Source organism: Mesoplodon bidens (assembly GCF_964165515.1).
Source record: "Mesoplodon bidens genome assembly, chromosome: 9".
In the NCBI taxonomy this organism is placed as follows: domain Eukaryota; kingdom Metazoa; phylum Chordata; class Mammalia; order Artiodactyla; family Ziphiidae; genus Mesoplodon; species Mesoplodon bidens.
The window spans coordinates 30874995-30901032 of NC_138166.1; the positions used below are offsets into that span (position 1 = coordinate 30874995).

The 26038-nt window shown below is 36.9% G+C and overlaps 1 protein-coding gene across 3 annotated transcripts; it reads left to right on the forward strand.

Annotated features, from left to right (window-relative positions):
• Positions 1-122: 122 nt before the first annotated feature.
• On the forward strand, positions 123-25715 carry DBF4 (DBF4-CDC7 kinase regulatory subunit). 3 transcript variants are annotated; one of them, XM_081244449.1, is made up of 12 exons: positions 123-382; positions 1624-1796; positions 8788-8967; positions 10811-10861; positions 11791-11860; positions 12061-12137; positions 14906-14942; positions 16117-16162; positions 18630-18758; positions 19219-19333; positions 22377-22501; positions 24511-25715. In XM_081244449.1, the coding sequence occupies exons 1-12, from the start codon at positions 337-339 to the stop codon at positions 25502-25504; spliced, it is 2043 nt and encodes a 680-aa protein (XP_081100575.1). In that variant the 5' UTR covers positions 123-336; the 3' UTR covers positions 25505-25715. The 3 variants fall into 3 exon arrangements, with proteins under 3 accessions (XP_081100575.1, XP_081100576.1, XP_081100577.1); XM_081244450.1 differs by having other exon boundaries at positions 16120-16162; XM_081244451.1 differs by lacking the exon at positions 8788-8967.
• The last annotated feature ends 323 nt before the right edge of the window (positions 25716-26038 follow it).

Here is a 26038-nt window from a genome sequence, read left to right on the forward strand (position 1 = left end):
CGGGGCGCGCGGCGTGAGAGGGGGCGGGGCGGGGCGCGCGGCGTGAGACGGGGCGGGGCGCGCGTATCGGCGCCGCGGTCGCGTGACGCGTTTTCAAATCTTCAACCGCCGCAGCCCACTCGTTTGTGCTTTGCCACTTCCTCCTTCGCGCCCTGAGGCCGCATTCAGCCCCCGGAAACCCGGCGGGCAGACGCTGCACCTCTACTGCGTGGGTGTGGTGGCCAGCGGAAGGGAAGAGGCTACCGGCCGGTCAACGGGCCTTGAGGAGCCGTGTTTCCGCGGCCGCCCGGCGCGACACCCTCTCCGGACCCAGCATGTAGGTGCCGGGCGGCTGCCATGAACTCCAGAGCCATGAGGATCCACAGCAGAGGACATTTCCAGGGTACGAAGCCCCTCCTCCGGCTGCAGTCCCTTTAATCCTTTCCTTCCCTCCTGGTTCCATAATTGATTCTTCAGAGTTCTCGCGCTGGATCTCTGCTTCTTTTCTCTTCTGACACGTTCATCCTGCTCTGGCCTGAAGGAAGGCTTGCTTCAGGGTTTTGCCTTAGGAAGGGAACGGATCCCGGCCCGGCCCCTGGCGCTCTCCACGCTCCAGCCTCGGCCGCAAATTCCCCGTAGCGCCGTCGGTTATAAAACTAGAAGACAATGCGGGACCCGGGAACCCGCCGGGGCTCCCACAGATGCTGCGAGCCTTTGAGGCTGCCGCTTGAGCCTCGATTTAAATGCAGATGTGCTCGGGGCTTTTCGCTTCCTGATTAAACTGGGTGATTATGGGTGGATTTTTGGCCTGACTCATGAAGTTGAGGGAAAGTGTTTGTATTTCAAACACACCTTTGCTGTTTTCAACATTACAGACAGAAACGAGCAAACTTTCATTTTCAATCACTTCTATTTGGTAAAGTATTGCAGCCTGTTTTTCTTTTTAACATGTATAGTGTGTGTGGGTATATATTGATATGTATAGTGTGTATATGTGGTCTCCTACTTATGAACAGGTTGAGTTCTTAAAGTTAATTTTTAAGCAGCTGTTTGGATCTGATATGTTTTCAAAGGAAAGAATGAAATGAATGGTGATTTGGTTCTTCAAATGGACCATTGAGGTCTTCTTAATATATACACCGACTCTATGTGAAACTCAACCTTGAGCAGTCAGGAACCTTTGAGGTCTAGGTCATTCTGAGTAACAGGTTTCTTGTATTATTAAATGTTCAACATTTTAAGTACCAGTTGTGAGTGTTCAACAGAATGGCAGACGCTCCATGAGTATTTATTGAGTAAATACTCCATGCAGTTTACATACTAGGAAAACTCTTTCAAATTGGTTTTACATAGTTCACTGCCTTAATGCATAAAACACGAATAAACACATGAATATTTCCTGCAGAGTCAACTGTTGACTGTGAATAGTAGTCGTTTTGCGACATATAGTATCTGTTAAAAGAGTATTTTGCCTTTATCCTAAGTGATAATACAAAGAAATATATTAAAATGTTAATGACTGCTAAATTAGTAGGATTATAAAGATTTTCTCTCTGTGATATCATATAAACAAATACTTTTAAAACAGTAGAAATTTTCTGTCTGCGTAAAACATGATCTAATTCTAAGTTTTTTAAACAATAGGTGGAATCCAAGTCAAAAATGAAAAAAACCGACCATCTTTGAAACCTCTGAAAACTGATAACAAACCAGAAAAATCCAAATATAAGCCACTCTGGGGTAAAGTATTTTACATTGACTTACCTTCTGTCACCATATCTGAAAAACTGCAAAAGGACATTAAGGATCTGGGAGGGGTAAGTCAAAACCATACACTGTAACAAAAAAGGAAAACTTTCTAATTTGTAATCATTTAACATTTTCCTTTTGGAAAAAAACTTTTATAAGCACCAAGCTTAAAATTTTTATCAGCTGTTTATCATTAATGAACAGTCGTTTGTTTTAACCTTTTGTAGGCTGACAAAACTTTGAGGTTTCTGTGATTATTAGTCTGGTGTGAAGTTCACAATTGTGAAAAATGAGACTCCCTTGTCCTGGAGGAATTGCTGATTGCCTTCTCATTGTAATGTTGGGATGTTCTCCAGATGGCAGGAACTCCTTGATTATGATTATTGGGAAGCTACATAAAAGTAAGATGTTATTTATAGAACAAGGAAAACCTGTTCAAACCACAAAGAGTTAAAATTTCTCTTGACTGATACAGTCTCAACAGAATGAATGTCATTAAGGGAACGATTTTGGATTATAAATATGGAAAACGTGCTTCTTTCCTACCTTATACATTGAGTAAATGATTAGGAAATTAGAAAATTTAGGTAAAATTCTAAGATTTTCTTAGGATTAAGGGTAATACTGGGTAAATTTTAGCAAGGTTAAGATTTTATTAATTTATTTCCTGATTATTCCTGCTTCAAAGATTTCTGCTGCACTTTGTCATGGTTAACATTTTTTGAATAATATGAACAAATCCTGCCATTACTAGAATAGAAACTTGCAGAACATGTAACAAGTTTTTTGGAATCGTTTATTGATGATACTTTACTTAACTGTCTTTGAAAAGCTATTCTACTTTTTTGCTATTCATTTTCTTAAAATAAAACATTGTCACACATTTGTCATAGTAGTAGTATGTACCATAATGACCATATGACTGCATTCCTAAAGTTCATGTTTTATAACCTGCCATCACTGAGTAAAGATCCCTTATTTTAAAAATTAAGTACGTAAGTGTCCAGAGAAGTAAGTGACTGACCCAGGGTAGAATCAGCCTAATACCTGGACTCACATGCTACTGCACCATTCTGTTCCTCTAGCAATCAGTGGCTACAAAGTAGCTATCTGATATGGTTTGAAAGCTTTCTTAAATATGATGGAAAAACTCATTAACCCTTCTAATCTAAGTCAGTAATTTTAGATTTGTGTTTTTAGCAGTGGAACCCTTCAAACAAAATCATGTTCAGAAGTCCAATGTGTGAAGTCAATAAAAAGGGAATTGCTGTAGCTGAAACAGCAGTGTAGAAGCTAGTGCAGGGACTGCCTGCCCTACCCCCTTTTTCTCTCTCCTCTCATCCCCATAGCAGTTCCTGAGGCACTTGCAAGAAACAAATTTTGAATTCACTTATGCGTTAGATAATAGCTGAGAGAGAGCTGAAAGTTGGTTTTATACACTTCAAATTTTTATCCTAAAATGCTTTGAAGTAGGTCAATGAAATGAGGAGAATATTAATGTCATAAGTTTCCAGATTTTTCCCCAAAGCTGTGGATTTTCAACTGAATTTGATTAATTGACTTTATTCTTTAATTTTTCCTAAGATTTTTTTAATCAAATTCTGATCTCCCCCCACACCATCTTTCCAATAATTCATGATGTCATGATTTCTGTCCTAGCACAGTACTATTTCTATCACTGAAAAAGACTATTACAAAGATCTCGTATGGGAGCTATAAAGGAACTTTGATTTCTATACACTAATTTAAGTTTTAAGATTCAACTTTAAGAAATGTGTAGTTAAATATTGATCTTCCGCAAAAGGACTGTGCTTATTAATTTTTAGGATTACTTAGTTCCTTTAACCATTTGTAATTTATTTTGCCTCAGGTTATTAACAGTGTCATCTTTTTTTAAACTGTCCATTTTATGCATTTGTTTTTTCTAGTCTGAATGAAAACATCTAAATACACCTTTTTTTTTTTTTTTTTTTTTGGCGATACGCGGGCCTCTCACTGTTGCGGCCTCTCCCGTTGTGGAGCACAGGCTCTGGACACGCAGGCTCAGCAGCCATGGCTCACGGGCCCAGCCGCTCCGCGGCATGTGGGATCTTCCTGGACCGGGGCACGAACCCGTGTCCCCTGCATCAGCAGGCGGACTCTCAACCACTGCGCCACCAGGGAAGCCCCTAAATACACCTTTTATTTGGAGAGTACACTTCTGAAGACTCAACCACTGAGAGCACATCAGTGAAGTGCTGACATAATGGGGGAATATCTCTGATAGTGGCAGGAAAGGTTGCTGTTGTAAAACCAACCATGCTTAGGCCCATATCTGAACAGTTTGGGCTAAAATAAGACAGCTGGAGAAGAAAAGAGATGTAGGGTAAGATACCTTGGCATAGTTCTGCCCTCATGAACTTGAGGACAGAATAACTTGTTTTGGATGTTCAGTGTGACCTTGAGTCATCAGAAAATAAGTTTTGAGTTTACTCTTTTAAAGACCTAGATTCCACAGTAGCTAATAAATTAAAGGCCATGATAAAACTAAGTCAACAGTACAAGACAAAGTATTAAGTATTTCGGTAGATTCAAAAATGAATCTGATGTCCATCCCACCCTCAATTTCTAATCTAAGCAGAGATGGCACTGGTACAATTAATTGTAATATAGAATGTTATAAGAGGGAAAGATTTACTTCCAGCTAAGGAATCTTGGAGGCCATTGTACAGACACAAGTTGAACTCAGCTTTGAAGAATGGTTATGATTTGGGCATATGGAAATTCATTCAGAAATTATTCCACCAGTGTCTCCCATATGCTAGCACTATTTTAGATGCTGGGGAGTGCAAAAATAAGATGTAGTCTAATCCTCTAGGAATTCTCAGTCTATGGGAACATCAGAAACCTAAATAAATAAATTACAGTATAGCATTGTCAGTGCTTTAACAGAAGTTATGTAGAAATTGCCATTAGAATACAGAAATGGAAATATTAACTCTGCCTTTTGGATTTATAGCAGCAATAAAATTTGAGCTGAGTCTTGAAAACCTAGTAGGAATATACCAGGTAAAATGAACAAACTAAATAGAGGAAAGAACATATTTAAAATATAGGTCCGTGTGGTTTGTCTGAGCAACTGCTAATATTAGAGTATGACTTGAGCTTGGGATTTAGATGGGGGATATGGCAAGAAACAGTGTTACATTGGGACCAGATTGTAAAAGATATTTTTCATTATTAAAGACTTATAACTCGAGGTACAGGAAATGGAAAACCAAGGGAAATGTGTCATATTAGCATAAGGACAAACATGTAGACCAATGCAATAGAAGAGAGAACCCAGAAATCCTCTCATATAGTCAGCTGATTTTCAACAGGGGTGCCAAGACCATTCAGTGGGGAAAGGATAATCTTTTCAACAACTGATGCTAGGAAAACTTAATATCAACATGCAAAAGAATGAAGTTGTACCCTTACTGTACATTATGTGCTACAATTAATTAAAACAGATCAAGATCTAAAATGTAAGAGCTAAAACCCATAGAGGAAAGTATTGGGGAGAATCTTCATGTCGTTAGATTTGGCGTTGAGTCCTTGACTATGACACCAAAAGCACAGGCAGCAAATGAAAAAATAAGTAAACTGGACTTAATAAAAATGAGAAGATTTTGTGCGTCAAAGGAAACTATCGAGAGGGTGAAAAGACAACCCACATGATGAGAGAAAAAAATATTTGCAACTCATACATCTGTTAAGTGATTAATATCTAGAATATAAAGAACTACTACAACTCAACAAAAAACAACCCAATTAAAAAATGAGCAAAGGACTTGAATAGACATTTCTCCAAAGAAGATACATACAGATGGCCAATAAGCACATGAAAAGATGTGCAACATCACTAATCACTGGGAAATACAAATCAAAAACAGTGAGACAGACATAGAAAACCAACTTATGATCACCAAAGGGGGGAGTCAGGGGAGGATGTAAATTAGGAGTTAGGGGCTTCCCTGGTGGCGCAGTGGTGGAGAGTCCGCCTGCCAATGCAGGGGACACGGGTTCGTGCCCCGGTCCGGGAAGATCCCACATGCCGAGGAGCGGCTGGGTCCGTGAGCCATGGTGGCTGAGCTTGCGCGTCTGGGGCCTGTGCTCCGCAACGGGAGAGGCCACAGCAGTGAGGGGCCCACGTACCGCAAAAAAAAATAAAATAAATAAATAAATAAATAAATAAATAAATTAGGAGTTAGAAATGAGCAGATAGAAACTACTATATACAAAATAGGTAAACAAGGTCCTACTGTATAGCATAGGGCACTATATTCCATATCTTGTAATAAACTATAATGGAAAAGAATATGAAAAAGAATATATATATATATGTATAACTGAATCACTTTGCTGTACACCAGACACTAACACAACACTGTAAATTTATATTTCAATTAAAAAAAACACAGGTAGCACCTGACATCCGTTAGGATGGCCACTATCAACATAGGTGTTGGTGAGGATGTAGAGAAACTGGAACCCTTGTGAACTGTTGGTGAGATTGTAAAATGGTGCAACTGCTATGGAAAACATTATGTTGTTTCCTCAAAAAATTAAAAATGGAATTACCATATGATCAAGCAATTCCACTTCTGGGTATATACCCAAAAGAATTGAAAGCAGGGTCTTGAAGAGATACTTGTATACCCATGGTCATAGCAGCATTATTCACAATAACCAAAAGGTGGAAACAACCCAGATGTTAATCAGCAGGTTAATGGATAAACAAAACATGGTTTATACATACAATGGAATATTACTCAACCTTGAAAAAGGAATGAAATTCTGATCCATGCTACATCATGAGTGAACCTTGAAAACATTGTGCTAAATGAAATAAACCAGACACAAAAGGACAAATACAGGATTCCACTTATATGAAGTACCTAGAATTATCAAATCCATAGAAACAGAAAAGTAAGCATTAAAAGGGGCTGGCAAGGGACTTCCCTGGTAGCGCAGTGGTTAATCCACCTGCCAATGCAAGGGACACGGGTTCAAGCCCTGGTCTGGGAAGATCCCACATGCCACAGAGCAACTAAGCCCGTGCGCCACAACTACTGAGCCTGCACTCTAGAGCCTGCGAGCCACAACTACTGAGCCTGTGTGCCACAACAACTGAAGCCTGTGCACCCTAGAGCCCATGCTCTGCAACAAGAAAAGCCACCGCAATGAGAAGCCCGCGTACCGCAACGAAGAGTAGCCCCTGCTCGCCGCAACTAGAGAAAGCCCGCGCACAGCAACAAAGACCCAATGCAGCCAAAAATAAACAAATAAATAAATTTACTTAAAGAAAAAGGGGGCTGGCAAGAGGGGAAAATGGGGAGTTATTGTTTAATGGGTACAGTTTCAGCTTAGAATGATGAAAAACTTCTGGAGATGGATAATGGGGAAGGTTATACAACATTGTGAATATACTTAATGCCACTGAATTGTACACTCAAAAATGGCTTAAATGGTAAATTTTATGTTACGTATTTTATCACAATTTTTTTTTTTAATGGGTGGGAGATTGGGCTTCTCTTGAAAAACTGGAAGCTCTGGCAGTGCTGGGGCCACGTATTTATGGAGATGAAAAGAGTATTTGATGTGTAATTGTTCATTTGTATTCTTGCTGGCCCTTGTGGGCATTTGAGTCTGTCATCCTTAGAATATATAAAGGTACTTTATTTACTGGTGGATGAAAATGTTACTCAGAAAAAAAGGAAGTAATGATTTGCATTTAACCAAGGCAGCTCCTGGTCTTAGCAACAAATTGTGCTTAATGCTTAGATGAAATTAACTAATTATATACTTTGCTTCATTTTTTATTATCTTCATTTATGTTGTGAGACCCTACAGAAATTAGATACAGCTGCTTAAAATATTTTGAGTCTCTCATGTATGCAAATAGTTAATGATTAATAGTATTTTTTCTACTTCATTTTCCTGCCTTTGGATGGCAGTGATTTTCAACACTGACTTATTTGGTACATGTGTTTATAAATTCAGACATTTAAGCAGTGGTTTTCAAACTAGGGAAATTCTCTTCAAAGCAGTCATACACTTTTTTTGGGGGTGGGTGGGTGGGCTACGTTGGGTCTTCATTGCTGCGTGTGGGCTTCAGTAGTTGCAGCATGCTCAGTAGTTGTGGTACGGGGGCCTGAGAGCCCTCGGGCTTCAGTAGTTGTGGCGCCCGGGCTCTAGGGCCCCCAGCGTTGGTAGTTGTGGCACTCAGGCTCAGCTGCTCCACAGCATGTGGGATCTTCCTGGAACAGGGATCGAACCCATGTCCCCTGCATTGGCAGGCAGATTCTTAACCACTGCACCACCAGGGAAGTCTCAGTCATACACTCTTAAAAGTAAGGGTTTCCTACCTTTTAATAGTTGAAGTCTTAAGGAAAGATGTTATAACTTTCTAAGTTTGAATTGTGCTATCCAGTATTGTAGCCATTCGCTACATGTGGCTATTGAAATTTAAGTTAATTAAAATTAACACAGTTTAAAATTCAGTCACATTAATTACACTTCAGGTACTCTAGTCACATGTGGCAGTTGCTACCATATTGGACAATGCTGATAAAGAACATTTCCATCATTACAGTGAGTTCTATTGGACAGTAGTGCTTTAGAGCATGGATATGAAACAGAATACCTATGTTCACACAACGTTGTAAATCAACTATACTTCAATTAAAAAAAAATTAAGGTTAAAAAAAAAAAGAGTACCTGTGTTCAAATTCTCTTACTACTGGTGTAACCCTCAAGGTAAGTCACTTAACTTCTGTTTTCTTCTCCACAAAATAAGGATAATATTAGTATTATGGGTTGTTATGTGGATTAAACTAATTATGATATATAAACTATGTGCTGTCGTTGTGTTATTAGAATTCTCATTGTACTTTCTCAGAACTCTAGGTTCAGAATAATACAGTGTAGAAATTTAGAATATTAAAATGCATCAAATTGGCATTTTCTACTGTGCCTAGCGTATGAAACAGTTTATGGTTTATGTGACTTACTTAAAAATACTTTGTTTTCCTTTAGCGAGTTGAAGAATTTCTCAGCAAAGATATCAGTTATCTTATTTCAAATAAAAAGGAAGCTAAATTTGCACAAACCTTGGGACAAATTTCTCCTGTACGAAGTCCAGAATCTGCATATACTGCAGAAACCACATCACCTCATCCCAGCCATGATGGAAGTTCATTTAAGTCTCCAGATACAGTAAGTCTCTGAAATATGCTTTGAGACTCTGGGAAAGGCTACAGGATTTTACAATTCTCAAGAGTGGGCTGATAGCAGAGTTCCCTTAGGTAGAATAATATCTACATTAAGTGTGGCTTTCCAGTCATTAATAAGGTTGCTGTTGTATATAGAAAGGGGATTTTTCTCCTAATAGTGCTTGTGTAGTCACACTCTGATTCCTAAAATATGCCCTTGCATTTAGTGATGGCCTTTATTTTTAGAGTAATTTACAACTAAAGAGTGACAGCAGATCATGTTTAAAAGAAAGAATAGAAGCCTTCTGTTTGCTTCAGAGCAGGGGTAAGCAAACTATGGCCCACGGGCCAAATCCAGCCTGCCGCCTGTTGTTTTACAGCCTGCGAGCTAAGCATGGATTTTACATTTTCAAGTGGTTGGGGAAGAATTCCAAAGAATACTTTGAGACAAGTGGCAATTATGTGAAATTCAAATTTCATTGTCCATAAGTAAAGTTTTATTGGAACAGAGACATACCATTCATTTACGTATTGACTGGTTGCTCTACTGCTGTAAAGGCAGGATGGGATAGTTGCAACAGAGACTATATGGCCTGCAGAGCCATATAAACATGTACTATCTGGCCCTTTAAAGAAAAAGTTTACCAACCCCTGTACTAGAATTACTAACATCATATCCCTACCATTCAGTTGCCAGTAAGTTGTAAGATACAGTGAAGGATAAATTAAATTGATTTAATTGGGTATGAAAAGGGAAAGAGATTGAAAAATAGTGTTTATCTCATTTTTAGACTGAAATTAATTATTTTAAAATATCCTCCCCAGGGCTTCCCTGGTGGTACAGTGGTTAAGAATCTGCCTGCCATTGCAGGGGACACAGGTTCGATCCCTGGTCCAGGAAGATCCCACATGCCACGGAGCAACTAAGCCCGTGCGCCACAACTACTGAGCCTGTGCTCTAGAGCCCGCGAGCCACACTGCTGAGCCTGCGCACCTAGAGCCTGTGCTCTGCAAAAAGAGAAGCCACCACAGTGAGAAGCCCGCGCAATGCAACAAAGACCAAATGCAGCCAAAAATAAATAATAAATAAATTTTAAAAATAAATTAAAAAAATATCCTCCCCAACTTATCTACTGCAGCCGTTTGGAAAGCAGGGAAAAATGGGAGCGGGGGAGAACAGGTAAAAGAAGTGATTGTTATATAAAAGATACCTCTTGGAAAAAAAAGAGACAAATACAAAGAAGAAAAAAAGTCAAAGAAGAAGAGACCAAGGAAGCCTCATGCATTCTTTCAGTTAATGCTTTTTTGAGGAACAAGGTTGTACACCAGTGACTAGTTCCAAATTAAATGCTGCTATTAGCGTTTCAACTGCTTTTCCTAGTGTTTTGTTTAAAAAGTGAAATACTATGTAAAAATAGTATATATGGTTTACTCATATCCTTAGATCTTTGGTTAAAAAGGAAATTAAAATGTAAACTTACTATTTAAATTATAGATAGAATTTCAGATCAACCTATTTTATTTTTCATGTTGAATGACATTTACTACAGAACTGACCTTGGGTCTCATTAAGCTGAGTTTAGGCTCTACCAAAAAAAGAAGAAACAAACTTTTTAATACAAGATCTTACTACAAACAAAGACCCTAAGGAAATCACTTTTTACTGTACATTTATTATGTTGATGGTCATTAAGACTTGTACAAATAAACTTTATGTATTTTAAATTTCATATTTATATTAAAATTCATCTTTAAATTTTATCTACTTGCTTTAGCTATTTTATCTTTTTAAAATTTTTTCCAATGAGGCACTATGTTATAACTATTGTTCTCTGGTCTTTTTATAGGTGTGTTTGAGCAGAGGAAAATTATTAGTTGAAAAAGCTATCAAGGACCATGTAAGTAGGAATTTTAAAAATTCACAGTGTATATTCTATTACTAAAAACTGAAGTGTAGGGGGCTTCCCTGGTGGCGCAGTGGTTGGGAGTCCGCCTGCCGATGCAGGGGACATGGGTTCGTGCCCCGATCAGGGAGGATCCCACATGCCGCAGAGCGGCTGGGCCCGTGAGCCATGGCCGCTGGGCCTGCGCGTCCGGAGCCTGTGCTCCACAGCGGGAGAGGCCACAGCAGTGAGAGGCCCGCATACTGCAAAAAAAAAAAAAAAAAACTGAAGTGTAAAAGAGAGATGTTCTTGAAATCATTTCCTCATTTTTAATAGGAAAAGCCTAAATATCAGCAGGTATCTCATAAAGAACAGAATCTGCTTTTCATGAAGAAACTCCTCCATCTTGTGGCCTTTTAAAATATTACTGGACACTTCTGAAGCCTGTGGCATTTTTGTGTCTTTAAAAGAAATAATTTCTTGAAACTATTAACTGTAAGGCTACAGGGTACATTAATTGTCAAGAATATGGTAGTAGGGCTTCCCTGGTGGCGCAGTGGTTGGGAGTCCACCTGCCAGTACAGGGGACACGGGTTCGTGCCCCGTGTCTTGGAAGATCCCACATGCCGCGGAGCGGCTGGGCCCATGAGCCGTGGCCGCTGGGCCTGCACGTCTGGAGCCTGTGCTCCGCAACGGGAGAGGCCACAACAGTGAGAGGCCCACGTACCACAAAAAAAAAAAAAAAGAATAAGGGAGTATATTAAACAGAAATGGTTTTAGAAATTTCAGAAGAAAAAAACTTATGTCCTCATGGCTATTGTAACTGTATAGGGTCTGTTCTGAATAACCATCTCAGTGACATTAAGCTTCAGATAATATTTTTAATTTAGCTCATTTAAAATAGTAATTTCCTATAAAAAACTATCAAACTTTTTTTTTAACAGGATTTTATTCCTTCAAACAGTATATTATCAAACGCCTTATCATGGGGAGTAAAAATTCTTCATATTGATGGTAAGGATTTTATTATTGCTTTTGACAATATTTGTTATAAGTGTCTGTCTCTTCATTCCTAATTTTAGATAGAATTCTGATAGCAAGAGATACCTGTAAGGGTAATTCTTTCATCTAAATTTACTACAATTATAAAAATAGCAGCGGTTAACTCCAAAGGTAAAAATGCTAATCTTAAACCCTTCTTTCTTTTAATAAAGACATTAGATGCTACATTGAACAAAAGAAAAAAGAATTGTATTTACTCAAGAAATCAAGTACTTCTGTAAGAGATGGGGTATGTTATTTTCCTTAATTTTTAAACTAATTAAAGAAAATGGTAAGCTTGGTTTTTATTTATGTATCTATAAATTTTTTTGCCAAGTGGAAAATATTACTGCCAGAATATCCTAGGAGTAATCCTGTGTATTATATGCATGTTTCCGTCATTTGAATAAATTGTTGCATATCATTTTACTTTAGGATTTACTCATGAGGTAAAAGTTGTTCCAGGGATGGTGGCATAGTTTTGTTTTCTTCTTTGGTTGCTGCTACAACCAAGAAAACATATTTTTGTTCATTCTGAAGGAAAACAGCACAATTAACATATTACATGAGAAGCTCCTGGTATGTATAATATACTCCTTCTGGGAACATAAATAGGAAGTAGGCTTACTGTTCAACTGCTCTATAAATCTTGTCATATAGTTTGACTGTGTGGCCTGACCACAAAATATTTGTTAAACAAGTGCATTGGGCATTGTTATCTGTTACACCTAATGTTCCATATCTTCAGTTTCTTCCCTTTTAACTAGCTTCCCCCTCAAACCCTCTATATAGAATCAAGCCTCTTCTATCCTTTAAAACAGGGGTCCTGTTAGGAACCAGGCCACAGAGCAGGAGGTGAGCAGCAGGCGAGCAAGTGAAGCTTCGTCTGCCGCTCCCCATCACTCCCATTACCGTCTGAACTAACAGCCCCCCACCCCACCCCTGTGGAAAAATTGTCTTCCATGAAACTGGTCCCTGGTGCCAAAAAGGTTAGGGACCTCTGCTTTAAAACAAATATAATAAAACCTTCCTTGACCTCTCGTCCCTACCAACTATTCAGTCTTTATTTATCCAGACATCTCACATTTCCACTTTTACACTTCCCATTCACTCTTCAACCTATGAGGTATAAAACTACTGACCAATTTGGCAAATCAAGTGTACACTTTTTATTTTTGTTTTGTTTTGTTTTTGTTTTTGTGGTACGCGGGCCTCACACTGCTGTGGCCTCTCCCGTTGTGGAGCACAGGCTCCGGACGCGCAGGCTCAGCGGCCATGGCTCACGGGCCCAACCGCTCCGCGGCATGTGGGATCTTCCCGGACCGGGGCACGAACCCGCGTCCCCTGCATCGGCAGGCGGACTCTCAACCACTGCGCCACCAGGGAGGCCCAAGTGTACACTTTTTAAAAACCAGTCATATTGGTTCTCTCAGCTATTGTTCACTTCCTCCTTGAACTTACTTTCATCTGGAACTTCTCTCCTCCCTTTGCTTTCTTATAGTTCTCATATCTCAGAACATTCTTGTGTGGTCCACTGTTTCTTCACCTAATCCTTAAATGAACCTAAAAGGTAAACAAATGTTATAGAAGAATGTATATAAAGACATGAAGCCATAAGTAGGATGGCATGTTTTGGAAATTTTCTGCAGTATAATACAACCTGATCTTTGAGTGGGAAAGTGACAGGAAATGAAGCTAGAAAAATTAGCAAGTTCAGATGGACCTTGCACGCTCTATAAAGCAGTTAGATTTTATCTTGAAGTGTTTGGAACATTATTGAGAGATAATAGGAGAGTAACCTGGTTGGATAGGTATTTTGGAAGGATCCTGTGGTTGCCAGTTAAGAATATTTGCTGGCAAGACTGATCATTTTACTGTCATCATAGTTCTACTTTTTCCAGAATACCACATAGTTGGAATCATACAGTATGTAGCCTCTTCAGATTGGCTTCTTCAGTTAGTAATAGGCATTCAGAGTTCCTCCATATCTTTTCATCACTTGATAGCTCATTTCTTTTTATCAATGAATATTCCATCATCTGGATGTGCCACAGTTTACCCATTTACCTTTTGAAAGACACCTTGATTGCTTCCAAGTTTGGCTGCCTGTGGCACCTTTACAGCTGCAGTTTTGTACCTGGGGCCCACTCTCAGGTCAGAACTGTGAGAAAAAAGAAAGAGGAAATAATACAGGGATTCCCTTTGTATTCTTCTAACGGCAGGAGCCTCTATCCTGATTCTTTGTGGCCAAAAAGATAGGGTTTGTATAGGAGTAATCGCCACTGGCTCTGCTATTGCTGCAAATCTCATGACTAGAGGTCCATTCTTAAGGAGACATTGCAAGAGAAAAGGGGGAGGGGGGTGATGGGAAATGTACCCCCTTAAAGTTAGCTTCTCCAAGTTTTGTCTTTCTTCTGCAATATATCTGCTTTTGTTTACTTTTAGTCCTCAAGTAGTTGCTTATTGAATTTTGTCCAGAGTTTTTATTGTCATCAGTGGGGAGGGACCATATTGAACATATTCCTTCTTGACTGGAATTGACAGGCTAATAAATTTTTTACTAATTCCTTTGATGAGTTTATCACAAAGGTTTTGCTGAATGAGGGCATAAAAATAACTTACATGACTATTTTTAGATTATTTTACTAACCATGCCTTTTCTTTATTGGTTCATTTCTTTCTGTGAAGACATTATAGCTAAAAGGCAAAATATTTGTTGAGGGTATTGTAAAAGTGAGCTTGTATTACTAAGTTCCATACCACTGGCTAAAATCTTTAATTCCTGAATGATCTTTGTTTTCTTTCATTTCTTTGGTTGAGTTGATTTTGAAAAGCAGCTTTTTCTCTTTTTTTCCCCATGAAACTGCAATAATCACCCTTCCTTTATTTAGTTGTTTTCCTATATGATTTTTTAATCTTGAGGATATTGAGCAATTGCAGTAGCTGTTTTCACTGTACTTTCAAGCCCACTGTTTTCACCATATATATGTTTATATATATATATAAATTTTTTTTTAGGGGAAAAGAGTAAGTATTGGCACACAGAAAGCAAGAAGTAAGTATTTTGATTTCCTTAAGGGTGTTTGTTTTGCTTTTAGAAAATAGAATAAAACATATAAAAACTTCTAAAAAATCATGTAACCAACCCTTTAAATGACTTTCTCAGTGGTTCTTAGCCTTTTTTTTTCTTTAGAACACTGACCCCTATGGCAGTCTGGTAAAGCCTATGGACCTTTGTTAGAATAATGATTTTTAAAACATTTTTTCTTATCATTATATTACTAAGAAAATTAATTATATTGAAATTCAGTTATCAGAATATTTTTCAGTATAAAATAGTTATATACTTGTTTTTATTACACATTAAAAAGTTCTAGCAGTGATTATAATTGCTACTGTAATTTTGAAGTGATGAGTGTAAATGATGCTTTGAGATATTTGTAGTAACTAATATGATATGAAAATATGTTTCAACTGATATCAAAATTACAAGCACTGGGCCTCCCTGGTGGCGCAGTGGTTGAGAATCCACCTGCCAATGCAGGGGACACGGGTTCGAGCCCTGGTCTAGGAAGATCCCACATGCCACGGAGCAACTAAGCCTGTGCACCACAACTACTAAGCCTGTGCTCTAGAGCCCGTGAGCCACAACTACTGAGCCCGCGTGCTGCAACTACTGAAGCCCGCACACCAAGAGCCCATGCTCCGCAGCAAGAGAAGCCACTGCAATGAGAAGCCCACGCACAGCAACAAAGAGTAGCCCCTGCTTGCCACAACTAGAGAAAGCCCGTGCGCAGCAAGGGAGACCCAACACAGCCAAAAACAAATAAATTAAATAAATAAATAAATAAAAATTACAAGCCCTGCTAATACTACTGTGTGATTCTTTTGCTTATATGCAAAATTGAAGGACATGTTACATTTCAGTTAGAGATTAGTGAACATAAAAGTTAAATTTTTTTTCCTGTTCTAGCTCAAAATCCTGAATTCTGCTTATAGATCTTTTAGGAGATCCATTCAAGAATCGCAGAATATAGACAGAGCTCCTGTCATTTTGGAAATGGATTTATAATTGTAGGATACCTTAACTGAGGCTGAAAACTTCAAATTGAAATGAAATGGATAATGGATACATAGTTGGATTATTTTAGCCAGAGAGAGTAGTTTTGTTTAAAAAAAAAAATTCTGGATTTGTAAGCATCTAATATCATGTTTTGTATATTCCCAAGCAGGTAGACTCAAAAAGCCTTTTGTAAAGGTGGAAGATGTAAGCCAGTAAGTATCTTAAATTCAATCTGTATGATTTAAATACAATATTAAAGGAGAAAATCTAACTAATTAAACTGTTCCCGCTAATACTGTTAGGTCCCTTTACGCTAGATTTATATGATATTAATATGCATGTGGCAGAGTTTCAAAAAGTAGCATTACTTTGTGCTCAAGGACTGAATTAAGTTTCAGTAGGTTTTAGATAATAATTCCTTGAAAATCTAGTTTAGAGCAATCACAAGACCAACTCATTTTTCAGTATTTCAAATAACCATTCTCTGGCTAAAGGTAATACTATATGATTTAGAACTACTACTTAAAGACTGCATCTACATTTGTAAAAAAGAAATTATTAGTTACTACTTGGAAATACAAAATCTGAGTATAACATCTAATTTGGTAGTTTTCCCAAACTCATTCTGAAGCTCTATAGAATAATCTTAATGAAGACTACAGATATAAGTAGACTAATTGGGCATGGGGAGAATTAGATTTCTTTCTCTTGACATTCTAGTTACTCACTTAGACATGTGTGATTAATTCTCTTGGCTGCTCACTGAGGTGACAAAGCTGTGTTGAATACTTCTTTTTTTTAAATGTGCTACTGTGAGAAAAAAAAGTACAATTTAAAATTAGGCCTGGAGGGACTTCCCTGGTGGCCCAGTGGTAAAGAATCCTCCTTCCCATGCAGGGGACACAGGTTCAATCCCTGGTTGGAGAACTAAGATCCCACATGCTGTGGGCAGCTAAGCCCTCACACCTCAACTATAGAGCCCATGTGCTGCAAACTACAGAGCCTACATGCTCTGGAGCCCACGCACCACAACTAGAGAAGAGAAAGCCTGCATGCCACAACAAAGAGCCCATGTGCCACGACTAAGACCCGACACAGCCATAAAAATAAATAAATATTTAAAAAAATAAAATTAGGCCTAGAGAAGCATCAATAAGTGGAAAGACAGCCCATGTTCATGGATTGGAAGACTTCATATTTTAAGATGTCAGTACTACCCAAAGTGATCTACAGATTTAATGCAATCCCTATCAAAATCCCAGTGACTTTTGTTGCAAAAAAAGAAAAATCTGTCCTAAAATTCATATGGAATCTCAAGGGATGCTGAACACCCAAAGTAATTTTGAAAATGAAGAACAAAGTTGGAGGTCTACACTTAACCAATGTCAAAACTTACTACAAAGCTGTAGTAATCAAAACAGTTTGGTACTGACATAAAGACAGATGTATAGACCAGTGGAATAGAATAAAGAGCCCAGAAGTAAATCTTTATATATATGATCAAATGATTGCTGACAAGGATGCCAAGAACATTCAGTGGGGAAAGGACAGTCTTTTTAATAAACAGTACTGGGAAAACTAGATAGCCACATGCAAAAGAATGAAGTTGGACCCTTACTTTATACAATATATAAAATTAACTCAAAATGAGTCAGAGACCTAAAACTATACAACTCTTAGGGAAAAAACAGGGAAGCTTTGTGACATTGGAATTGGCAGTAATTTCTTGGATATGACACTAAAAGCAGAAGCAAAAGAACTAAATTGGACTGTGTCAAAATTATAAATTTCTATGTGCAAAAGACAACAGTGAGAAGGCAACCACAGAATGGGAGAAGATAGTTGCAAGTTATATATCTAATAAGATGGTAATATGAAGAACTCAACAACAGAAAATCAAATGACCCAATTAAAAAATGGGCAAAGGACTTGACATTGCTCCAAACATACCCAAATTGCCAACAAGCATATGAAAAGATGTTCAACATTACTAATCATCAGAGAAATGCAAATCAAAATCACAATGAGAAATCTATTACCTCACAACCATTAGGATGGGTACTATTTTAAAAAGAAAAAAGTGTTGGTGAGGGTATGGAGATATTGGAACTCTTATGCACAGTTTGTGGGATTAGAAAATGGTGTAACCACTATGGAAAACCGTATGGAGAGTCCTCAAAAATTTTGAACTGCTTGCTGTATGATCCAGCAACTCCACTTCTGAGTATATATCCAAAAGAACTGAAAACAGGGTTTAGAAGAAGCACTTGCACATGCATGTTCATAGCAGCACTATTCACAATAGCCAGGAGGCAGAAGCAACCCAGATGTTCATCAACAGATGAATGGATAATATGGTATATACACACAATGGAATATTATTCAACTTTAAAAAGGAATGAAATTTTGACACATACCACAACATGGATCAACCTTAAGGACATTATGCTTAATGAAATAAGAGGAAAATACTACCTGATTCCACCTAATGAGGTACCCAGAGTAGTCAAATTCATGGAAACAAGGTAGAATGGTGATTGTCAGGGGCTGGTGGGGAAGAGAGAATGGGGAGTTACTTATTTTATATGTGGATACAAAGTTGCAGTTTTGAAAGATGTTTTGAAACATGTTTTCTTTCGTCATAAATATTCTCATGTATTTGTCTTTTTATTCTTTTAGGCTTTATAGGCCATTTTATCTTCAGCTGACCAGTATGCCTTTTATAAACTATTCTGTTCAGAAGCCCTCCAGCCCATTTGATGTAGATAAGCCATCTACCACCCAAAAGCAAACTCAGGTTAAACTAAGGTTAGTTTAACCGTCAAGTAATTTTTTATCTTTTTAAACAAATACTTAAAATAATTCATTTGATGCCATGGTGTGTGTGTGTGTGTGTGTGTGTCTAATCACTGTTGTGCTTTCTCCCCTGGATATTTTTAATGCCCCTTTGCTAGATTTAAAGTCTGAATCTTTTTTTCAAGTATGTCACATTTAGACACTTTAGATGGGGGCTGTGGGGGGGGTGCTTAAAAATATTTGCAAATAATTCAAACGTGTTGTTTCTCTTCAGTGATCTGAGATATTCTCCAGAATAATCGTTACATTCTCAGTTTGCTTCTCAATTTCTTAAAAAGAAAAATGGCTAAAAGTATTTGTTTATGTAAATCTCTGCAAATTATGGCAGATGCTGTTTGATAGTTGAGGACTAAATTTTTTAAAATTATTCCTTACGTTCAGTGGTTAATCTTTTACCATATATTTCTATCAGGATCCAAACAGATGCTGATAAATGTGGTGGAATCCCAGTTCAACTCCAGTTAAAAGAGAAGAAAAAAAAGGGATATTGTGAATGTTGCTTGCAGAAATACGAAGATCTCGATACTGTAAATGTGATTTTGTATTTAGAGGGTTGATATTTCTAAAACTATGAATAATATTTGCTGTTTAAATTTTAGCTTATTCTTTTGATTGTGGTTTACAACTTGGTAATTATTAAGTAGTAGATACTTCTTTTTGATAGAATTATCTTGAATCTTAAGAACCCAAAGTGGGGAAATGTGTATTGAAAAATCATTTTTATCCACTCAACAAATATTTATTGAGCACCTGCTGTGTACCAATTACTGCTCTGGGTGAACAGCATTGAACAAAAGCGACCACTTCGCAACCCTTGTGAAGATTACATTCTATGGAAGGGGAGGAGAGAGAGCTAACCACAGGATAAGAGAATAGTGAAGTATATAGAGAGAACATTAGATCAGTGCTATGAGAAACTAAAGCAGGAATGAAGGTGTTGCTATTTATTTAGACTAGACAAGGAATACCTAACTGATGAGGTGGTAATTTGAGTAGAGACCTGAGAGAAGTTGAGGGAACAAGACTTGTGAATGTTGAAATAAGCAATGCAAAAGTGCTAAGTGAAACTGATTGATGGGATCAAAGAACAGATGTTGGACTGAGTGATGGTGATAGAAGTCAGCTTTCGGATATGACTGTAAAGGCGGGGCCAAGAGGATGTGCAGTAGTTTGGATGTTGGGAGGGAGAGAGGGTGGGTCATGGGTCACTGCATGCTTCAGGCCTTAACAATTAAAAAATGGGCAAGTGATTTACTAATGGGAGGATGAGAAGAAAGTGGAGACAGTTCTTTGAAATAGCAGAAAGAGAAATGGTTGAAAATATATATGGGATGAAGAGAAAGTTTTAAAAATGGGAACAGTTACAATTTGTAAACTGATAAAAAGAGCAAGAGCTTTGGATCCAGGCTAGCCCAAGTTTGGATCCTGGCTTCCTGTCTGTCTATGAGACTTTGGACAGTACCTGGCACTGTGCTTATTAAATATTAGCTATTATTGTTTGAATTGTTAATTCTTAAAATACTAGGACGGTCTGTTTTGGTGCTTGGTTTTGGTAGAAGATGGTGGGAAAGTTGAGAAAAAATATTTGAAAATATCTGATCCATAAACTACCTCTGTCTTCAGATTCTAAATTGGAAGTTTGTTTTATAACTGAAAGTTTGTGTCAGTTTTTTGTGTTCAGTTTATATAATAAAGTATAAAAATACAGTTAGTTTAAAATTATTTTTAATCATAAGCTGAACTTTCTCAGAAATATTTGCCCTTCCCAAAAATCATTTTGAAAATTTAAATTGTAGATTGGTCCTGAAATTTTACTTTGCTGTTGCAATAAATTAATCTAAAATGGATGTTTTCCTTAATATTAGTTTGTGGATCCTAATTTGATGCTCAGAGGATGTTGGGGCTAAAAATCAACCACAAGAAAGGAAAATCAAAGTAGAGGCTGTGATGGATATTTTTTCATTTTTCTTTTTTTTTTTTTTTTTTTTTTACAGTTTTTCATGTATATGATCCCTAGTCACTAAGAATATAGAAAAGATTTTGTTTTTTGAAACTTTGATTTCACAGTGATTCAGTTCCACCTGTGTCGAGGCATTCATTTAACAAATTTGATCACAGGAAATTAAGCAGCAAACAGGGCAGATATATTCCCTACCCTTTTACCATCTTACAGTCTGACAGAGGAAATAGATATGAAACATGTATTTGCAAGTAGGATGAAAAGTGAAGTATGAAGTGCAGTGGTAATAGAGTACTGAATGTAGAATGAGGGACAAGGAAGGCTCAACTGAGAAAGTGACATTTAAATCAAGACTTAAAGGACGAATAAAAAGAGTTAGTGGAGGTAGAGAGGAACTACACAAAAGTTGGAAGTTGTTTTTCTTAGTTCAGTTAGTTATTTTTCCATCCAAGAACATGAATAAACAGAATCTGAACTTACAAAGTTAATGTTGCGTTTCTCATTAGTTTTAACATTACTGGGCATACATAATTTGTATATGGTAAATTTTGCAAGCAAGGAAGGAATAGGTTTATATTCCAGAATACTGTATTTTTTGTGACCAGTGAAGAATTTTGTTTTTGGAATTAAAATTAAATCATCACAAGTTAAAATCAGTGCTCACTTTGGCAGCACATATACTAAAATTGGAACGATACAGAGAAGATTAGCATGGCCCCTGCGCAAGGATGACACGCAAATTCGTGAAGCGTTCCCATGTTTTTAATAAAGATGTTAAAAAATAATAAAATGGATAACCAAAAAAAAAGTTAAAATGATATGAAACTAGGGAAACAGAAATGAGGTTCTTCCATGATCACCTTGATACAGGCTTCTAGTTACAATTTCCTGATCAGCTGATAGACAAATGATAGAATTAGCCTGGAGATTCCACCTATTCAGGAGGAACTTTGTTTCCTCTGAGTTTTATCCCAATACACTGAACTTGTTGACTTTTGTTCTTAACCACCCTTAAGATTGAGAAAAGCCTCTCGGTACTCAGTCATAAGCACTGGGTAATTGAGATCATTTATTCCCTCATTCTCAAAATTTTTTTTATTCTTCCCAGCATTAGTTGTACTTCATCTTTTTTTACTTAATCTCTCTTCTAGATTCTTGTTTTGGATTCTTGTATGTTATATAACATTTCATGTATTTAATATTTTATAAGCCCTACCTTACTTATTACTTAGTGGTAACTGCATAAGGATAAAATAAAGTAGTAAAGAGAATTGTTTTCAAAAATATTAGCACACTCTAAATGCTATATGTTACTGTTGTTTTTCTTCAGCTTTATCTTCATTTTCTGATGTAGCTCACTGGTTTTCAGTTCCCTTAAACTAATTCATTAGTACTTGATTTTTCTGATTGAAAAATGGAAGACTAAAAACCAAAGTACTTTTAGTGGTTTCTCAGCAGTTACTTTTATTCTACTTATTTTAAGTTCTGATAAAGGATATTTTTTTTGGAGTAGTTATTAGATACTTAATTTTAGGGGCATGAGAATATTAGAAAAAAGTATCTACTTTAAAATATAATTATGATTTATATACTTTTTTGTTTTATTTTAGCATCTTCTAAGTGAGCAACACAGAAACTTTGCGCAGAGTAATCACTATCAAGTTGTTGATGACATTATATCTAAGTTAGTTTTTGACTTTGTGGAATATGAAAGGGACATGCCTAAAAATAAAAGGTAATTATCAACCCAAGTTTTAAATTTTACAAGAATATTAAACCATTAAACTAAAAATAAATCCAATGTTTTCTGTTCTTAGAAGGATTATATTTTCAGCATAGAAATATGGTTAAGAACTGATTGCTGCTTTTCTCTCCCTCCTCCACCGCCACCAAAAATGCTTACCTTATTATTTTTTTTGGGGGGGGGGGGTACGCAGGCCTCCCACTGCTGCGGCCCCTCCCACTGTGGAGCGCAGGCCCAGCGGTCACGGCCCACAGGCCCAGCCACTCCGTGGCACGCGCAACCCTCCTGGACCGGGGCACGAACCCGCGTCCCCCGCATCAGCAGGCGGACTCTCAACCACTGCGCCACCAGGGAAGCCCTCTTATTATTACTTTTAAGGCTCTCTTCTTAACATAATCTGAAAGGGGAGTTGGCAAACTTTTTCTATAAAGAACCATATAGTTAATATTTTAGGCTTTGTGAACCACAAAAAATAAATAGATGGCAGAACAGATTTGGCCCGAGCTGCATAAAGTGTGAATACAGTGATGTTCAGTATACAGTAACTGTACATTGACAAAATGAGCCTCATTAAGATTATTCCCATAAATCTAAAAACGAAATGCTTTCATATGAATATACCCTAGAATTGGTAATAACTCAATAGGTTGTTTAAGTCCTTATATCTGTTTTTAGACCAATCTTAAGGCATAAAGAAGACTATAAATATGATACCAAGCTACAGCTCCTGAAAATTAACTAGAAAGTTTTTTGGCTATATCTGGGTAGAACAGTTCCTAAACCTCTTATTTCTGTAACATTCAGAATGATTGTTCATGACTGATTTAATATTTGGAGAGGAAGCATATTTCCAACTATTAAAACTTACATGGGCTACTATAAGAATTTAGAATTCCCTAAAAACTCATTCTGCAGCAAAATTCTGAACTAATACTTATATATAAACTGGTTTATTCCTTAATTGTCTTATTATCTGCACAATTTTTATCTCTATAGACAAGTCACTTAAAACATCTCTGGACTTTAAAGAAGAGTGATGTTGGACTAGTGTTTTTACGTTTTATATCCATTTGTTCAAGAGGAGTCTTAAGTGAAAGTATCAACAAAATAAATAGAAAAGGAACCATTCTGGTTTTGAAGGGGCAGGTGGAATTCTATATTTCTCTTCATTATCTGTGACATGTATAACATAAAACATAATTAGTGAGCTGTTAAGTTTTTTTCTCTTTGTAATTTATGATTGCCTAATACAAACTAGCATCCCAAGGGTATTAAGAGGCTCCATGAAGAAGAGCGTTTCAGGTCAAATCTGTGTGTGAAACTTAAGGATTACTAACTTGTCATCTTTAGAAGTATAATGATATAAGGTTTCTGGCTCACTATAATATTGGATTGTTTATTTTTAAATATAAATAAATATCCATTTCTGCCTTAGGTTTCCCAATACTCATTCTCCACATGCTAAGTCAACATTAATGTAAATCAAAGCATAGAAATTAAGAAATTTTTCAGGATAGTGAAAAAATTAGGAACAGACCCAAATCCCTTTACTATCATCTTTCTTTGATTTATATGATCAAAGTAGTTTTAAATACCAAAGTCAAGATACTGCTTACCTCTGGGAGGAAGTGGAAGAATGTGGATGAGGAGTGGCACACTAAAGTTTTTAGCTATATCTGTAAAGTTTTATTATTTTAAAAACATCTAAAGTGGACTTCCCTGGCAGTCCATTGGTTAAGACTCCCCACTTCCACCACAGGGGGCATGGGTTTGACCCCTGGTTGGGGAACTAAGATCCTGCATGCCACATGGCGCGGCCAAAAAAATAAAAGCATCTAAAGTAAATGTGGCTAAATAGTAAAAGTTCTATATTTTTGTAGTGTTTTCTAAGTTAAATAAGTTTAATAAACAGTTTTTAAAGATTTTTACTAATTTAGTTTTTAAATACTCAGGAATTTTTGATAGCAATTTTAATTTTTTTCTTTCTTTTTCCTCTAAAGAATAAAATACAGTGTTGGATCCCTTTCTCCTATTACTGCAAATGTTTTGAAAAAGTCTGAACCTAAAGAAAGGATGGAATTACAACATACTTCTCAGAAAAACTCCAGGGAAAATGTACAAGTGATGGAGCACGGTTTCCTGGATAAAGAAACCCAGGAACCTGAACAAAAGTTTATGTCTACTTCAGAACACATCCCACATCCTTCAAGTGAATTAAGAGGACATGATGATAAAACATCTAATAAATGTTCCATGTTAAATCTATCTGAAGATGACATAAAAGAGAATTTTATATCTCTAAATTTTATATCTCTATCTCCATATAAAAATAAACAGGAATGCATTATTGATGTTCCTGAACATAAATTAATTATAAATAAAAATGACTTAGAAGTAAGGGTGGATCACCGTCCACATAGGCAACAGGCATCTGTACAAGTTTCTCATTTCAGTACAGGTAATAGTTCATCTCAACCAAAACAAAAGTCAGATACTGTGCTTTTTCCAGCAGAGGATATGAAGGAAAAGGACCTTCGTTCAGTATTTCATCATGATTCTGATCTGTTAGCAATAAACAGTTCACAGAAGCACCTAACAATTCAGGCAAAGGCTCCATCCCAAAGCCCTACTGAGGAACCCAACCCATGTGACATCAAGAATATGGATAGTTTACCTTCTGGTAAAATCCATCGGAAAGTGAAAATACTATTTAGAAGAAATAAAAAAGAAAATCTGGAACCAAATGTGGAGTTAGATAAGAAAAGAACTGAATTTCTTACTACACAAGAAGAAAACAGAATTTGTAGCTCATCAGTACAATCTCTACTGGACTTATTTCAAACCAGTGAAGAAAAGTCAGAATTTTTGGGTTTCACAAGCTACACCGAAAACAATGGTATATGTGATGTTTTAGATATTTGGGAAGAGGAAAATTCAAATCTGTTATCAGTGTTTTTCTCTTCCCCTTCAACTTCTACATTTTCTGGTTTTTAGATTTAAAAAAATAAATACCTTTCAGAAGCAATGAAGATCATATTCTTGAAATTTTTAAGAATATGTATAAAAATTCTTAGTTTTGGGGGTGAGGTTTTGCCAATTTTGTTTACAGAAATGTAAATATTAATAAAGGTAATGTGTGCATTTTTTCTACAGAACTGAATACCTATTCTAGAAAAATTGTAGAATAAACTTGTGACTCATCTTATTTTGCATACTATGTTCATAATTGTTTTCTAAGAACTATTATGAATAATAAGTTTGCTTTATGTCAGTGAAAACTAATTTCAGGGGAAATTTTGAGAATATCAAAATGTAGCATTATGAATTTAGATATTCTAGTTATATCTATTGTCTATTAAAACATTTCCATGATAACATAATATTGCTTTTAAAAACCTAATTTTCATACAGAAAGGAAAAATTGTATTTCAGTGTCTGAGTTCTGGAAATCATTATTACCAGAAATATTGACACATGAGGGTGAACTAGTTGGACCATGCTAGGGTGTTGGCACTGAGAAGTTAGGTT

Excerpts from the sequence above, each read along its gene's own strand:
- DBF4 (XM_081244449.1), top strand. The coding sequence starts at position 337 with ATGAACTCCAGAGCCATGAGGATCCACAGCAGAGGACATTTCCAGG. Across the intron at positions 8,968-10,810 it reads CATTTAAGTCTCCAGATACA|GTGTGTTTGAGCAGAGGAAA; the intron begins GTAAGTCTCTGA and ends GTCTTTTTATAG. Across the intron at positions 22,502-24,510 it reads GACATGCCTAAAAATAAAAG|AATAAAATACAGTGTTGGAT; the intron begins GTAATTATCAAC and ends TTTCCTCTAAAG.